The 17,788-nt window shown below is 39.0% G+C and overlaps 1 protein-coding gene across 1 annotated transcript; it reads right to left on the reverse strand.

Annotated features, from left to right (window-relative positions):
• Nucleotides 1–1,223: 1,223 nt before the first annotated feature.
• On the reverse strand, nt 1,224–12,331 carry LOC114135657 (myosin heavy chain, fast skeletal muscle-like). Its single transcript, XM_028003125.1, has 40 exons — nt 12,209–12,331; nt 11,819–12,026; nt 10,756–10,899; nt 10,514–10,670; nt 10,397–10,424; nt 10,205–10,316; nt 10,030–10,122; nt 9,876–9,939; nt 9,690–9,788; nt 9,458–9,561; nt 9,043–9,181; nt 8,847–8,965; nt 8,574–8,723; nt 8,327–8,497; nt 7,807–8,113; nt 7,605–7,675; nt 7,412–7,499; nt 7,216–7,333; nt 7,018–7,141; nt 6,636–6,772; nt 6,285–6,540; nt 5,956–6,198; nt 5,704–5,880; nt 5,478–5,623; nt 5,149–5,239; nt 4,652–5,041; nt 4,451–4,577; nt 4,250–4,368; nt 3,982–4,178; nt 3,715–3,898; nt 3,460–3,625; nt 3,083–3,207; nt 2,691–2,999; nt 2,405–2,608; nt 2,200–2,325; nt 1,939–2,109; nt 1,739–1,843; nt 1,557–1,652; nt 1,348–1,479; nt 1,224–1,244 (listed from the first exon to the last, which is right to left on the reverse strand). The coding sequence occupies exons 2-40, from the start codon at nt 12,017–12,019 to the stop codon at nt 1,224–1,226; spliced, it is 5,811 nt and encodes a 1,936-aa protein (XP_027858926.1). The 5' UTR covers nt 12,020–12,026; nt 12,209–12,331.
• Nucleotides 12,332–17,788: the final 5,457 nt, after the last annotated feature.

The raw sequence follows: 17,788 nt of genomic DNA on the forward strand, positions 1-17,788 counted from the left end.
TTGTCCACACAGCACCACTAGAGAGAGCCCGTGTACCACAGTTTAAGCAAAAATGGTTCTAAACATCTTGACCAAAAATGTACTTATTTTTTGTGTCCTTGAATTGACATTTTTATTTTGATAATTGCAATGGTGACAATAATTTTGTCACTCACAGACAGAATCAAGAAATTATAGCAGCAAAAATGAATAGCATGGACGGTTTTGATTGATTTGTAGTTGCAATAATCAACTACAAATCTTTTGTTCGTAGACTGGTGAGTTTTGCAGACGGAGAAACTCAAATACATAGTGATTCTGTACAACCTTGTTTAGTGAGCACAGTATATCTGCTCATGAATATTTGTATTTGCATCAGTGCAAAAGTTTCCTATTCAAAGATGTTTGGAAACGAAAAATAACCTAATTGGTGATATTAGCTAACTGGCTTATGTTACAGTTAGTTGACACTGACACAATAAGTTTAGTACAGTAGCTGCTCTGTGCTTGAATTGTCATTGCAGCTGCTGCTTTCTGTAAATGGTGAAGTTGAAGTTATAATTTCAAGTTTCTGTTCAAAAGTAACTATGTTACCTTCAGTTGTAATAAAAATGCTTTAAAAATAATAATTAAAAAAAAAAAGACTTTGGATCATATTTATTGAAATTGGCCTCTGTCTCTTTAAGAATTTTCTACCTCTTCCTACATCTACTCCTTCTTCGGTACGTCATCACAACAATACGTCTCCAGGCTGTCCATTGATGCCATTAACAACTGTTCAGCGGTTGCATGGTCCACCAGATGTTTACTAATTACTGCTGCCGCTAGTCTGGTAGAGCTGAGTGGGGGAGGTGCACCCCGGGCTGCTGTGTGGGGCCAGAAGCTCAGCATGAAATAATCTACACTCCAGGTACGTTTTTAATGAGGGAATAAAAATATAAAGTTCAAAACAGTCAGTTTTGTATAAGAATCCCTTTCAAATGATCCCCATTGGTTGATAATATCTTACATTACCCATTAGCATATGCTAATGTAAATGCATTGCAGGCAGATGTGTTTGATGTGCTTTGAATTTTCTGTGTTTCAGTGAGGCATAAAAAGAAAGAAAACAAATTCATCAAACTCCGCTACTTTTATTGATTTGACAATAGTCATGCATGCTTGACATGCTAAAGTCAGTGTGCAGCAAGTTACTCATATTGTATGATCCCTTGATACCACATACTGGAGGCATGTTTTCTTCATCACTCCTCTGAGTCTTTGGACTGAAATGGCAGGATAACAGTGATACTCCTTAGTACCGAGTCATCAGTTTTAAAGTCAAAAGGTTACATAAATGAGAGTTATGTCAGAGATTTGCTTTTGTACCTTGCCAATCTCCCGACTCTTGGCCCTCAGCTTGTTGACCTGGGACTCTGCGATGTCAGCACGCTCCTGAGCCTCCTCCATCTCATGCTGCACCTTCCTGTATCTGGTCAGATGAGCGTTGGCCTGCTCCTCCTGTTCAACAAGGCACCATAAAGTCAACTTCTCTATGCTTAAATGGATTTTAAAACAAATAAGTTTCGTTTACTTACAGCCTCCTCAGCCTGCCGCTTGTAGGATTTCACTTTCAGCTGCAGTTTGTCCACCAGATCCTGCAGTCGAGCAATATTCTTCTTGTCCTCCTCTGTCTGCAGTGCAAAATCAAAAGTTTCTCAAACTCTTTAATATTGTATGTTCTATGTGTGTTATATTGGTTGTGGCCACAGCCACTAACCTGATAGGTCAGCTCCTTCACTCTTCTTTCGTACTTTCGTACTCCCTTGATAGCATCTGCACTGCGTCTCACTTCAGCATCAATCTCACCCTCCAATTCACGAACCTTAATGAAAGAAAAGTAAAATGATAGTAAACACATAAATACATTGTCGTAACTGGGGAAAAAAGACCTGCGAGGAGTGTTCCCCTTTCACATACCCTGGCCTCCAGTTTCTGGAGCTGCTTCTTGCCTCCCTTCATGGCCAGATTTTCAGCTTCATCCAGACGGTGCTGCAGGTCCTTCACTGTGACCTCCAGGTTCTTCTTCATCCTCTCCAAATGAGCACTGGTGTCCTGCTCCTTCTTCAGCTCCTCTGCCATCATAGCAGCCTGAAATTTTTAGGAGTCAGCTTTGTTGAAACGTTCGTGGTCTGTTATGGTAACCTGACTTTCATATAGACAAAATTCAGCAGGACTCACATCAGTGATGGCCTTCTTTGCCTTTTCTTCAGCATTTCTTGCCTCCTGAATGGCATCTTCCACCTCACCTTGGATCTGAATGAAGTCAGCCTCCAGCTTCTTCTTGGTGTTGATGAGGCTGGTATTCTAAACAGTCAATAGTTAAAATGATATTCAATAATTGTATGTTTGGTAACTTGAACGTGCTGATTTGATTATCAAATACCTGAGAGTGCAGCAGGGTAACACGCTCACTAGCATCCACCAGCTCCTGTTCAGCCACTTTGCGGCTTCTCTCCGTTTGCTCCAGAGCAGCTCTGAGCTCCTCGATCTCAGCAACCATCAGGGTGTTTCTGCGCTCCACCATCGCAACCTGCTCTCTCATGTCATCTTGTGCTCGAACAGCCTCGTCAAGGTGCAGTTGTGCATCCTTAAAAATGATAGAAACAAATAAGCAATGTAATCGGATTAATATTTGGCAAGAACCTCTCTACTCGGTGAAGTGCAAATACCTTAAACTGTCCCTGAACGTTTCTCAGCTGCTTCTGGGCTTCTGCCGCCTGCCGGTTGGCGTGGCTCAGTTGTATCTCCATCTCATTGAGATCTCCCTCCATTTTCTTCTTGATTCTCAGGGCATCGTTCCTGCTCCTGACCTCAGCATCCAGAGTACTCTGCATGGACTCCATCACCCTCTGGCTGTTCCTCTTGATCTGCTCGATCTCTTCATCCTTTTCTGCAATTTTTCTATCAATTTCACTCTTGACTTGGGTAAGCTCCAGCTGGACACGGAGAATCTTAGACTCCTCATGCTCCAGGGTGGCCTAAGAAAAGAAATTAGCCTGTTAATAACTATGAGTTCCAATAAACAGTAAACATTTTCAAATTAGTTTGGTGAATCCAATACCTCTGCCTCTTCAAGAGAAGTTTGAAGTTCAGTCTTCTCTGTCTCTACAACCTTTTTTGATTTCTCTAGTTCGTGAATGGTTTTTCCAGTTTCACTGATTTGCTCAGTCAGATCAGAAATTTCCTCTGCAAAAAAAAAATCAAATAGTTTTTTTGCTAAACACTGTACATATTGAGTACATGGTACTTTCTGAGATTTGCTAAACAATGGTCTACAATATTACACAAGTTTAAAAACAGTAAAAGATATGGAACAATGTATGAATGCATTCCCATGATTGTTCAGATACTATTCACCTTTTAATCTGTAACGTTTTATCAATTACAAGCACTGTCACTAGTTTCATTACTTGACTGAAAATCTAAAGTTGCTCTTACGTTGCAGGTTCTTGTTCTCCCTCTTCAAGGTCTCCAGATGGTCCAGAGCTTCTTCATATGAATTCTTAAGCTTAAACATTTCAGTGCTGAGGGAGCGAGCTTCTTTTTGAGCTCCTTCCAGCTCAGCCTGGCTCTCCTCATACTTCTGCTTCCACTCTGCAAGAACCTGGAAACATAAATAGATCAAATATTTATTGCCCATTGTTGACTTTGTGTCCCTCCGTAAGAACAGGACTGAAATGACAAGAACAAAACCTTGTCAAAGTTCCTCTGCTTCTTGTCAAGATTTGCAGCCAGAGCATTAGCTCTCTCCACGTCAATCATCAGGTCCTCCACCTCACCCTGCAGCCTCTGCTTGGTCTTTTCCAGTGAGGCGCATTTTGCATTCACAGCCTCAATGGACTCTTCTGCATCCTGAAGACGCTGGGCGAGCTTCTTCCTGCAGAGAGTATGTTGGATTTAAAAAACTTTAAATCCGTTGCAATTTCAAATCATCATCATAAGAGTAAAAGTTAGACTTACTTGGCCTCTTCCAGCTCCTCAGTGCGCTGAATGGCATCAGTCTCATACTTGGTTCTCCACTGAGCCACCTCGCTGTTAGCCTTGGACATAGCGCGCTGCAGCTCAGCTTTGGCCTCCTGCTCCTCTTCATACTGCTCTCTGAGCAGATCACAGTCATGACGAGCTGACTGAACCGCATGAGCCAGAGCATTCTTGGCCTTAAAAGAGTGAGAGGTGTTAGCGTTCATCTGTTAGTTAGTTAAAAAAATTGCAGTTTGACAGTGCATACTTTAACTTCTTCTTCAATACGCCTCTTAAATTCTTCAATCTGCTGAGTGAAAGCCTGCTTGCTCCTCGTCAGCTGAGAGATCAAGGCATCTTTCTCCTCCAGCTGGCGACTGATTTCACCTAATTAAGCAAAACAAACTGACATGGCAACAAAAATATCTGAGGAAGTTGCAAATACCAAAATATTGGTCAAGCGCTTTACCATTCTCTGTTTGCAGTCTTGCCCTCTGTAAACCGATGTCATTCAGCTGTCGCACATTTTCTTCATTCTTTGTTTTCACCTCACTCAGTTGATCCTCAAGACTGCGACACATTTTCTCAAGGTTTGCCTTAATTAGAAAAAGGTGCATTGATACAAAGTGCATCTTTATAAGTGAAGTTTTTCAGTTCTACTTTAACCAACCTTTGCTTTTGCAATGGACTCCATGTTGCTTGAGAGGTCATCGATCTCCATCTTGTATTCACTTTTCTCTTTCTCCAGCTTCTGTTTGACTCTCTGGAGGTTATCAATCTGCTCTCCCAGCTCCGCCACGCTGTCGGCCTGCTTCTTACGGAGAGATGCGGCCGTGGCCTCATGCTGCAGGGTGGCCTCTTCAAGGTCACGGCGCAGCTTCTGAAACTCAGCCTCGCGCTTCTTGTTCATCTCGATCTGAACAGCAGTCGCTCCACCAGCTTCCTCAAGCCTCTCGCTGATCTCCTCAAGTTCCCTGGAGAGATCGGCCCTCTGCTTCTCCACTTTGGCCCGAGCAGCTCGCTCAGCCTCAATCTCCTCTTCTAGCTCCTCAATTCGGGCCTTGCAGATTTTCCAAGAAACACAAAAGCGTTACTTAGGGCTGAGTGTTATAAACGAGAAATGCATTCAACAAAGCTAGGTTAAAAAAGACAACATTTTAAAGAAACCTGAAGTTCTTTTATCTTCTTCTGAAGCTGAACACCAAGCACTTGCTCATCCTCAATTTTGCTGAGAAGCTGGCTTGTTTCAAAGTCTTTCCTGCAAAAACACAAAAATACAAACAATATAGACATATAATATTTAGGGGGTTTTGTGTTGAAAAGTTATTAATTGTTTTGTGTTAAGCAATATGTTACTTTAAGGTAGAGCTTTGAATTTATACAACTTCTGATAGCATCAGTTGTCTTGCAACTGAGGGAAATTTTTGACTCGTTAGGTTGTTGGGTTCACTGTTTTTTTGATAGTCTTTGTTAATGTTAATTTCAGATTTACTGACTTCTTTATCTTCTCTTCAGACTGCTGCTTGTCATTCTCCAGATCCATTATGGTTTCTTGAGCCAGTTTCAGATCTCCTTCCAGTTTCCTTTTTGCTCGCTCAAGATCCATACGGAGTTTCTTTTCCTGCTCCAGGGAACCTTCAAGCTGTTTAAAACAAAATAAGCACATTTATTAAATTTAAATATTTAATTAAATCGCTGTGAGCTTCAGTTAACCAATCTTACATCGTCCACTTGCTGCTCCAGTTTTGTCTTGGCTTTGGTCAGAGTGTTGACTTTATCTTCCTCTGCCTGCAGATCATCCAGGGTCTGCTGATGGGCCTCTTGGAGGGCTTTTTTCTCCTTTGTCAGCTTAGCAATGGTCTCATCCTGAGAAGCCATTTCCTCAACCAGGTTTTTAACCTGCATTGACAAATAAATTGCTTTAGTAATTTGGTCAAATTGCATTTAACAGTAATGTGATTCATAAACTCAAACCTTGTTTTCAGTGGCATGTTTCTCCTTTTCCACTTTGGCCAGAGTCAACTCCAAGTCATCGATGTCCTTCTTCAACTCAGAGCATTCGTCCTCGAGTTTTCTCTTCTTTGCTGTCAGCTCAGCATTGATCTCTTCTTCATCCTCCAGTCTCTCAGCTGTCTCTTTGAGTTTGGCTTCAAGCTGGATTTTTGCTTTAATTAGTTGCTCGCACCTTTCCTCTGCATCAGCCAGGTTTTCACCCTCCTAGGTTTGCAGAAGAAATAAGAGTGTGGTCAAATATAGTAATATTTGTATCTAATAAAATTAGATCTCTGTGCTCGTAAACATACAGACTGAATCTGCAGCTGCAGGTCATTCTTTTCCTGAAGAAGAGAAACCATCTTCTCCTCCAGTTCTTTCTTCTTAGCCAAAGCCTTTGCCAGCTCCTCTTTGGTCTTGGCAAAGTCTTCTTTCATTTGGGCCATCTCCTTCTCCGTCTCTGCACTCTTCAGCAGAGGTTTGATCTTGAAGTACAGTTTCATCCATGGCCATGTCTTGACATTCATGAATGCGCGGATGTTGTACTGGATGGAGTAAATGGCTTCCCTGGAAATGGTGAAATATTGATTCAAATAGATTTGCTTAGGGTGCCTAATACTTGCAGCTTGCCTCTTATGTTTGAGACAATGTGGATAAATCACCTGCGTTCCATCATTTTGACAAACTCTCGTCTCATGAGGAAGCCTCTGCAGAGAGCCTGAGTCATTGTGACCAAGATTGCAAGTTTTTCATCTCGCATCTCCTCTAAGAGACCAAGCAGACCAGCCTTGAAGAACACCTGAAATGACATTGTTAACACATTAAAATACCAGAAAAGCAACACTACTTGCTTCTTTCAGCAACATTTGTTGTGAAGTATCGTTTGATGCTTAAAACTATTTTTTTCTTACAGAACAGTAACTCACAGCATTCAGTTGCGCTAGACTTATCTGAATCAGATAATATAACAGAGTTGTTTTTCAATGAATTAGAGTTGTTGTGAATTGGCCAATTAGACATAAATTCAGTTGAATGCAAGTTTACCTTAGTGTGTCCAAACTTGTACTGAGTGTGATCAACATCAATAGAGCCCAAGAGTTTCTCAGAAGCCTTCTTGTTGTCAATGAACTGTCCCTCAGGGATGACACTGGCATTCAACACTTTGTATCTGATAAAAGGTAGAAATATTGTTGAGTTATTCATCTGTAAATTATGCATTGAATTTGTAAATTCAATATTCACCTCTGCTTGAAGTCACCATAAAGGATTCTGCTGGGGAAACCTTTCCTGCAGATTCTGATACCCTCCAGCACACCGTTACACCTCAGCTGGTGGATGACCAGATGGTTCTCCATTAGACCTGAAATACACATAAAATTAGTCTTCTCTGTTTCACATGTTTGGATTATGTCAAACTCCAAATAGGGATTGAGCTCACCAGGAGTCTTTGATTCATTTGGAATCAAGCAGCGCACAAAATGTGGATGAGTGCTCCTCAAGTTGGTCATCAGCTTGCCCAAATTCTCCTGGAAAATTTGGAAATTCAAATGTGGATATTTTGAATTGATCTGTTTCATTGCTTCTCAACATTTTAATTGCGAGTCATAGTAACATTTAGTAGTAAATCTTACCCTGAACAAAGCTGACACAGTCTGAAATGACCCACCCTTCTTCTTGCCACCTTTTTTTGCACCACCCTCAGCTGTAACATATAAAAAATATAGTAGGTTTAATATGGTGAAAGTAGATGATTACTTATACGTCATGAAACTATTATATGTGATTGCTTTAAAAACTACAAACTCAAAAGTTAACTAAGAATATATTTCTTACCCTCTGTCGACGCATGAGATGCATACAGGTAAGCCAGCAGCTTCGCCGCTGACTTCTGGTAAAGCTGGACCACTGTGTCATTCAGGGGGTCCTTGTTCTTTTCCAGCCAGCCAAGAACATTGTAGTCCACAGTGCCAGCATAGTGCATCAGAGAGAAATGAGCCTCAGCTTTGCCTTTGACCGGTTTTGGTTTCTGGAAGGGAGCACTTTTTCCTAGATGTTGGTCATACAGTTTGCTCTTGAAGGTCATGTCTGTTGCCTTGGGAACAATACACTCCTCTTCAAGCATGGAGAAGATGCCTAGAGGCTGTCAGGATGGAAACATGCAAATAAAAAAAGAGATTTCAAGGTGAATGATAATTGACATATACTTCTATAGAGCCTTATCAAGACTAAGGGAGCTCAAAACGCTTCACGCTACATTCGGTCAGTCACACATTCAAGCACACATTCACACATTAATGCCATAATCAAAATGATTCTCTGTGTTGGTCAGTATGTGTCTGAGCTTGTTGCTGACCTTCTCAATGAGCTCAATGCACGCAGCCAAGTCCATGCCAAAGTCAATGAACTCCCATTCAATTCCCTCCTTCTTGTACTCTTCTTGCTCCAGGACGAACATGTGATGGTTGAAGAACTGTTGCAGTTTTTCATTGGTGAAGTTGATGCACAGCTGTTCCAAGCTGTTGAACTGTTGGAAGACAGACTCTGTTAGATATTTACTGTGCTGGTTCACTGATTTGAGGGTTAATCCCAATATTACTGACATCAAAGATTTCAAAACCAGCGATGTCCAAGACACCGATAAAGTAGCTCCTTGACTGCTTGGTGTCCAACATCTCATTGATTCTGACGACCATCCATAAGAACATCTTCTCATAGACAGACTTGCAGAGAGCACTCACTGCATTGTTGACCTTAATTTAGGCATAATATGCATCACATTAACTTAGATGTTGACTTGAAATGAACGTACCTGAATAAAATAAACTTAACAAACTTTGGCAATCATTAATTTGTAGATCATCTGAATTGATCACCTGGGGAACAGTTTGACCTTTGGTCACCATCTCATTCCCGACCTTCACTCGGGGGTAACACAAACCTTTGAGCAAATCAGCAGAGTTCAGACCCATGAGGTAGGCGATTTTATCGGCCACTGAAAGAAGAAAACAACTCAGACGTTCTTCGAGACAAAATCTGGAAAACATTGAAACTTCATTGTTTGTTTTATACCCTCAGTGCCATCAGGTTCAGCCTGCTCTTCCCGCTGCTTCTGCTTGAACTTCATATTTCCATGATGCATCACAGCTCCTGTTAGTTTATACATGCTGATCTTTTCCTCTGGAGTGAAACCCAGGATGTCGATGGCAGTCTGTGAAAAATTAGGTTTAAAAGATGTTCGTAGCACTGTGTATAATATTAAAGAATATATTGGCTACACAAGAAGGCGATAAGGCAGCGTTAGATCTTGAAGATTAAGAACCTGTTGACAGTCTGTCAAAACAGAGGGAGACATTGTCTATTTTTGTTCATAGAGTTTAGCAAAACAGTTCCAGATCATTTGTCATTTAGAAGAAAATATGACATGCCTTTGCTGTATCTACCAACCCTAGGTAGCTACATTGAAATATATTTGAAAATGTCTTACATCAGTAGCAATGAATTCTTCAATGTCATTGATACTCTTCACACTGATTTCACCCTGACTGATCATGGGATAGTCGTAGGGATTTGTGGTAATCAGGAGAGCCTCTAAAGAAAACACAAAGCAAATCTCGGTAAATATCAATAAACTAATTATGAAACTTATTCTATATAAATAGCCTGTGGTAAGACATTGTTAACTTGTGGAGTAACTGCAGTATTCATTTGTTTCTAACCTATTAGCTCGGGTTTGTGGCCTGTTGTGAGCTGATAGAAGATGTGGTAGCTCCTCTCAGCAGACAGCTGGAATGTCACTCGAGATTTCTCCAGCAGATCTGTGTAGATTTACATGATCAATTTTAAAAAATCTCTTTTTAACTATAAATAAAAATGTGTAAGAAGACTTAAACAGAAAGTTTTACAAGTTTCAATATCAGCTGAAGCCAGCTTTCCAGTTGACCCAAAGTGGATTCTGATGAATTTTCCCTGTGTGGAAACAGGAAAGTGTTTTATTTAAAATGCTGATATTGATTGCTTTCACCAAAGTAACAAGAGACAGTTTCAAGTTGAACTCACAAAACGGGAAGAGTTGTCATTCCTCACAGTTTTGGCATTTCCATAAGCCTCCAACAGTGGGTTGGCTGCAATGATCTGATCTTCCAGTGAACCCTGGAGGTGACATTCATCTCATTAGTTGAACAGTTCCAGTTTGTGTGTTTGTATCATTTTATTGCTTAGCAATGTCATTGACCTGCATTTTTCCAGCAACTGGCTCAGATTTCTTTCCACCAGCTACTGCGATTGTCGCAAAGTACTGGATGACACGTTTGGTGTTCACAGTCTTTCCTGCACCAGATTCTCCACTGGTTTGAAGATATAAAGTTTAATTTAAAAAATAGCGATGCATTTAATGATGAAATGCCTCAAAATATTTGGCACTTACGTAATCAGGATAGATTGGTTTTCTCTGTCTGTAAGATGAAAAATGATGCACAAATGTCAGATGGATGTTTGAGGTGAAACAGTTGTATTTATGTATTGATTATAGAAAGTGTGTTACCTTGGAGCATGAACTGATAGGCGTTATCAGAGATGGAGAAGATGTGGGGAGGAGCCTCAATTCTCTTCTTCCCTCTGTATCCTGCAACAACCATTGAATCGTACACTGGTAGCCACTTATAGGGGTTCACAGTGACGCAGAACAACCCAGAATAGGTCTGCAGGGTCACAGAGGATCATTCATGATGCATGTTTTCTTTCAGTCATCATCTGTTTCCACATTATATATTTAGGAAAACTTACGTAGATCATCCATGCTGCATATCGCTCTTTGAGGTTATACAGCACAGTGGGCTCATTGAGGTGGGTCATCATGGCCATGTCCTCAATCTTGTCGAATTTTGGAGGGTTCATGGGGAAGATTTCATCTTCCTTCACGGTGATGCTCTGATGTCGTGTTCAACAAACACAAACAGACAGAATAGCTATGTTTACTGAGCTCTGCTAAATTTTCGGTTTGTACTTATGATTAACCAAGCATTAACCTTAATAACAATCCAAAATGGAGCATCACTGAAAATACCAAGTCTCTTTCCCCTAGGACTCCTTTTGCTATCACTCAGAAATTAGTGCAAAGACAAGTAAACAGTGTTATTCTTGTAAAAAGTTACAATGTTAACACAAAAAGGTGTGTTTGTTCAACCAAGTCAATGTTTAGTAGGCCAGAACCGCTTGATCTTGACTTATTTATTTTCAGATGTCCAGTGTGGCAGAATCAGAAAATGACTGACTGGTTTCTCTATATTTAAATATAATTGTTTTTTGTGTCCTTTTTCTGTGATTACCCCTTTCTGTATTTCAACATAGTAAAATATATCTTTATTTAATGATTAACTCTTTGACATCAACCCACCATGAAATCTTGTTTTACTTCATAACTAGTTTATTGAGTATTTGGGTAACCTACTAACTAATTTCAGACTTTATGAAGAAGTTTCACATTTGATTGAAGATTTAAGCATGTATTTTTTTACCCTTCTTTATCACTTGTAGTGTAAGGAGTGTATTTAGTACATAATTGATCCTTTTTCTGCCACCTTCATCTTGAGTCTAATCTGAGGATCTAACAAAGAGCAATTCGGACATTAAGACAGACAAAACCTCTGAGTTATTTAAAGCTTGTCCCAGGGTGTGCATACATGACTTCTTAAAATCTAAGAAAATGTTAGTGTGATGATCAAGAAGTTCAGGTAAATATACTTTTTTCACTCAAGTTCAGACAAATTCTTTCAGAGATAAAAAAAAAATTGGATAAGTGAATGGAAAGGAAAGTGGAGGAGTTTTATCTCCAGTGCTGCATCCTCACCTTCCCAGTAAGAGTCTCCACGGTGGCTTTGCCGCCCTCTCTCTTGACCAGTTTCCCCTTTAAGTACATCTCAGAGGGCTCAGACACAAAATATGCTGATTTGGCATCAAAGGGAGTGTTCTGAGCTTCAAGACGCTCTCTTTCTGGCTTGCGGAGGTATGGGGCCGCCGCGCCAAAACACTCCATTTCCGAATCCCCCATGGTTCCGCTGTAAAAACACATATTCCCAAAATCATGTTCAAGGAAATACATTTAATAAAAATGAACTTACTCCCCCCAAAATAAAGAAATATATACATATATATATTAAACTCTAACATTTTATCTCACCATAATAAAACATTTCCGGGTCACACAAGTGGTCAAAATATGTAAATCATAGCTTCATACCTTGTAGCACACCAGTTGAGCAGAAAGTATTGCAGCAGATGTTAAAACAGAGGTCTAAAAACAAGACAGATGAATTACATTTATTGATAATATTTGCTGAGTTTGTAGTACTTACTTTTAAAATAAGAAGCGCCGAAAAATTGGTTGAACAAATTTTAATTGACCAAATCTTTTATATAAATTGTGCCATTTTCTGAATCAGATTTGGATGTAATAATATCTTTAGTAACTTACCTTTGCAGAGAGGCTCTCGAGGGTGCTGTTTGCTGCTCCTTTTATATTGTCTGATGGGAGCCTATCACATGTTTGTCGCTGTATTTGGTCATGTCGCCTGTCGTTACACTTTTGCAGAAGTGCCTGTCGAAGGCCAAAAGGGTTTGTGGTTGTTGCATGCCATTCATCCCAGACAATAGATAGATCTCCATAAATGCCCCAATAAAAGAAAGAATACATTTTGTTTTTGCTTGTGGTATTTCTTAGAAATCCCTATAAGTCACACATCTGATTCGAGTTGTTTTGTTTCCTCGGACTCTTGTCAAAAAATGCGGTGAGAAAATAAAAAATTTTTAAAACAGTGTGCTTATTTAGGTTGTATATCATGCAATGTGCAAGTTTATTCTTTCTTTGTCATACCATGTATATGAATAAACCTACAGGTGTTGGTTAAATTCATGTGAAGTTGAATCAGAAGTTGCAGAAATACCAAAGGTGTGACTAAAGCATCTTTTCAATGCCCTCTGGCACAAAAGCTGCCCTTTGCTATTTTTCTGTAAGGCTTTGAAAAGTCATCAATATCAAGTTTCAGAGTCCTTACAGGTCAGAAATGATTAAAAAATAAAATGAGTGCCACAGGGCTTTAAAGAAAAGTAGGGATTGCCAAAGGGATTACTTTACACAACAGTGCCAACAGCTGCTCTTATTCTTCTTCTTAAGGGATACACAAGGGAGGCTGAGACAATCGCTAAATGTAGAGCAGGGGAGGGATGGGTTACTGCTCTTCTTGTGGTTTTATAAATGACCCCACAATGACGGATGTTTGTGTCAAAACATGTTGAAAACATTCATCTCTATTGTTTGTTTGCTTGACAAAGGATCTACTAAAAACCAACTTTTTTTGCCAGAGACTTCCGACATAGGTGACAAGTTTTGTAAGTGTGGGTTAAGGAGCTTGTAGCCACTGTTAGCCTGGAAATATGATCAAGATACATTGTTATAATGAAAAGAAATTCTAAAGTGGTTACCTAGAAGATATAATAGACCTCTGTATTCAGTGAAGATAAGTGACATGATGCCAACATTGAAGTCTTCTGTCTTATAAGGACAGATTTCAAATATAGCACCTAGGTTGTGTGGATGCTCAAGGAAAATACCACATGCTCAAGGGACATATTGTGTTTTATAACCTTTGATGTAGGTGTGTCAGCTTCTGTATTTGTCAAAGAGCAACAGCTAGGATCAGGAGAACAAACCAAGGTGAGTCTTGAGTAACATTCCAGTCTATTGAGTGGCAACAAAGAGCACGGATATATACTTACACAAAAAGCAGCACCGTTTTTTCAGATTTGTAAGTACTTTTTAGTGCATTTAAGGCATATTTGTTAGAAAATTTTGTCTGTAATCTGTATTTATTATTTTACTTTTTGTACTACTGGAGGTTTGGGATGTGAAGTTAAGACTTGAAGAGGTGGAGATGCACACAGCTATGAAAATTATCTTAAAGTTGCCTCTTTGAACAATTTGAATTGTATCTAAAGAAGATAAAATGTTTACCAAATCTTTTCAACATCCATGTGTGTTGTTTTTAACTTATGCAACTTTAGAGGCAGGCGCTGGGTCACAGTCCTGACTGGCTTCTGAACATACTTATCTTTATTTATCTTTTTATGTTAGCAATTTCAAAACAAACCAGTTTTTTTTTCACAACCTTGTAAATTATGTCTTTTAATGCATGCTTTTAAAAATCTGTGCCTGAATATGGGTGGAGACCTCCATGTAAAAGTGTTTTTGGCAACATCTGTCCAGTTTGAATATATATCTGGCTACTTGCATGTCTTGTATACGATAAATACGACAAATAGGATTAGAGATAGTGAGAAATTTTAAAAGCTAATTGCATCACTTAGTGGTGGATGAAGTTTATGTTTATCGTAAGACTAAAACAATTTTTAGATTCTTAGAAAGCTTACAAATGAGCTTTTATGACACAACAAACTTTGCACGTTGTGTTTGCTGTTCTTAAATTGTATTCTGTTTGGACATTTCTCTGCTCCACCACATTAAGTTCATGTGCTGTCAGACCCTGCTGGTGTTAACTACTATCACGTGTGAGTGCTTAGCCGTCGACGGCTGGGGTCATTGGCTCCGTATAAACACCAGAAGGAGCCTCAGGTTGCAGAGGTGCAAATGTGCTGCTTGTGTTACCAGCCTCTCTGTCATTATCATCGTCACCACCATCTTCATCATTAACATTACACGGTATCACGAACTGTTGCCAACACTAAATATTAAATTATCTGTCTCAACAGCCTTGTTTTGGAGATGTAATGATTTTTCTTTTCGTTGAATTAGGAAGAAACCTTTTAATGATCCCACCATGCTTTGGTCACAGTCCAGAAGAACTCTGTGGAGAATCAATGATGCTTCTGAAATATGGTATTGCACATTCATCATGCCATTTGTAAGCTATTTATAACAATTCACTCATGCATCCTAATTTTTCAATTCCACAGGAAGTGCAACATGGTGACAATAATATACACCTCAGGCAGAGGAAAGGGGAAGCCCTGCAAAAATGAGAGGTGAAAAACTTTGTTTAAATGAATTTTGTAATGCTATTTCACAAAAAAGCAGTAACTAATAAAAGCAGGAGTAAAATCCAAACTTTTTTAACCACTTATATTAACATTACCATGGATGGCTGGATGAATGTATGGATGGAAACATCATTAAACACAAGCTAAATATGAATTTTCAACAAAAAAGAGATACAAGATATGAATTGAAGGGTGTAAGATACACCCAATGAAAATCCTTCAGATATTCCAGTGATGAACAATAACCATTTTTTGCATCAAATGGGAAGTGACATTCAGAAAAATAAAATCTGTATGTGACCATAGACTAGTGCACAAAACAGGCTCCATAAAAACATGTGGAAGAACTTGATTATATTTTACAGAAAAATGACTTTATACAAAATAACTTCTTTAGGATGAATTAGACTGGAGAATGTGAGTCAGACCTTATTTTCCAACATCAACGGATGACCTTGTAAATGTGTTTCTGGAAAAATTGCAAAAGATACATATATGCAGAGTTTTGACCACTAGTTTAGGGAGCCCTGCAGGACTTTATCTTTACATTCCTGATTTTAATGGCAACAAACAATCAAACTTTATAAGAGAAGTCAACAAAACATGTATATATAAATACATCACCCTAGTTATTTGATATACCATGGCATCAGGAATCCATCCATCCATTGTTTGTATTCACTTGTCTCTGCTGGGGTGTTGTGGGGGGCTGCTGTCTATTTTTAGCAGTTGTTGGGCGAGAAGAGGGATACGCTCTTTGGATAGGTGGGAAGTCCTTCACAACACAGAGACATACAGGACAAACTAACCATGAAAGCAAACACTCAGAACCTAATATGCATATTTTCATATTGTTGGAGGAAGTCAGAAAGGCCGAGAGACAACTGGACCCGATGGGAGAACATGAAAACTCCATATAAAAACACAGGAGCTTCATGCTGCAAAACAACCAACCTGCATCAGGAATGATTCAGTGCAATAACTGCCAACATGCCTGCATGTGCAAACTATAGGGTGCAGTTTGTAAAGTTACACAGTCAAATATTGACAGCAATAATTGTATTATTATTATCTAGCTTGTCATAAGAGAAAAAAATCGAGGCCTTTTTCAAATTTTTCAAAGCCATATTTTTTTAGTTTGCTAACTAAATATTTGGCATAAGCTAAATATATAGCTTGGTAATTAAATATTTAGTTTTAAACTGTGACACGTATAAACGAATAAATAACACGATCAAAATATGACTTTGAAAAATGAACTCCCATTTTTTTTATATTATGACTGGCTAAATAACAATAATGCAGTTAATTATTGACTTTCTTTGACTTTGTAGCTTTACAAACGGCACTTATAGCAAACTTGCCAGCCAGAGCTTAAGAAAAAATGAACACCTGAGAATGCCTAAACATACACAACTTACCTGATCTTCAATTTGTTTGCAGTAAAAAATGCAAGTCATAAAGCACACCTAGTTTTATCTTTCCTCTCCTTAGTTGCTTACTATTTTAACTTTGGTCAAAACAAATGTGCATGCACAGCAGAAAGTGTTGATGACATGTTCTCAGAGATGTATTACTTATCACACACCGGGGAATAATCATTCCTCAAGAATTTAAAAACAGTATTTGCCTCTCAGATGTGTTGACAACATTGACCAGAAGCCAACAGGTGGTTCATTATATAAACAAATAGTTAATGTCTTCTTTCAGACAAAAAGTCAGACCCAGGTGTTTCTTAGCACATTCGTGCCCACCATACTGCAAAGACGACTGAAACTGCAGCAATTATATGGATTGCTTAGTATGACTGAAATTATTGTACTAGTGCAACACATACACAATTGTCTTCATGAATGTTGTTTTTTTGTCTTATTCCAAATTTCAAACTATAAAAAAGACCAATCATCATTGTCACAATATAACACAATGTCACTGCATTGACTATTAGCATTTAGGATCTAAGCTACAGAGAAACAAACACAGCAACCATCTTGCGATGGAGTGTACTTACCAGGATTCAGAACCCAGTTCAACTGAACCAAATGAGCTGATGACTAAATCACAATAAATGTATTAAAGAATATGGACCTTCCCAGAGCAGGACTGATGTAACAAGATGCTGAAAACTATCTCACATGTAATTAACAGTGGCGTTCTAAGCATTTGTTAGCCATTGCAGTAGTAAGATCTTGGGCATTTGTGTGGGAGAAGCTATATTTGCTTTAAGTCCTAATAAGACTGTAAAAGAAGGCCAAACATATCAAATGTTATTTTTTGTTGCAACATAATCATACCTCTGGAGAACTGCTTTATAACATGGTAGATCTGCTCCAAGTATAATGCACCATAATGGCTTCTTAAAATAGCTTTAAGTAAACTCCTCAGCCCTGGGCTTAAGAGCTGCTTTGAACAGAGTCACTGCCAAAGATTTGGTTGCTTAAAGAATTATTCATGTGAAGATGGAAAATATAGTATCTGCGTATGTTAAAAGTAATGGCATTAATGTTATCTTCCTTTATTTTAAAAATCTTTATTTATCTCAGCAACACAGAGTTTTTTGAATAATTTCTTCTTAGAACACTAAGTAAAGGTCTTAAGAGATGCACAGTCTTCCCTCCCAGTCTCGGTTGCAGCTAGAGCCCTAATCCTCTCCTCTCTGCCTGAGATTTTCCAGTCAAAGGCTGTTAATGGTGCCATGAACTCATTCTAAGATCAGAGGCGATAAGACCTTTATGGCTGTACCCCCAGACTGTGCCTTGATACTCTT

This window comes from Xiphophorus couchianus, chromosome 20 (assembly GCF_001444195.1).
Source record: "Xiphophorus couchianus chromosome 20, X_couchianus-1.0, whole genome shotgun sequence".
NCBI lineage: Eukaryota > Metazoa > Chordata > Actinopteri > Cyprinodontiformes > Poeciliidae > Xiphophorus > Xiphophorus couchianus.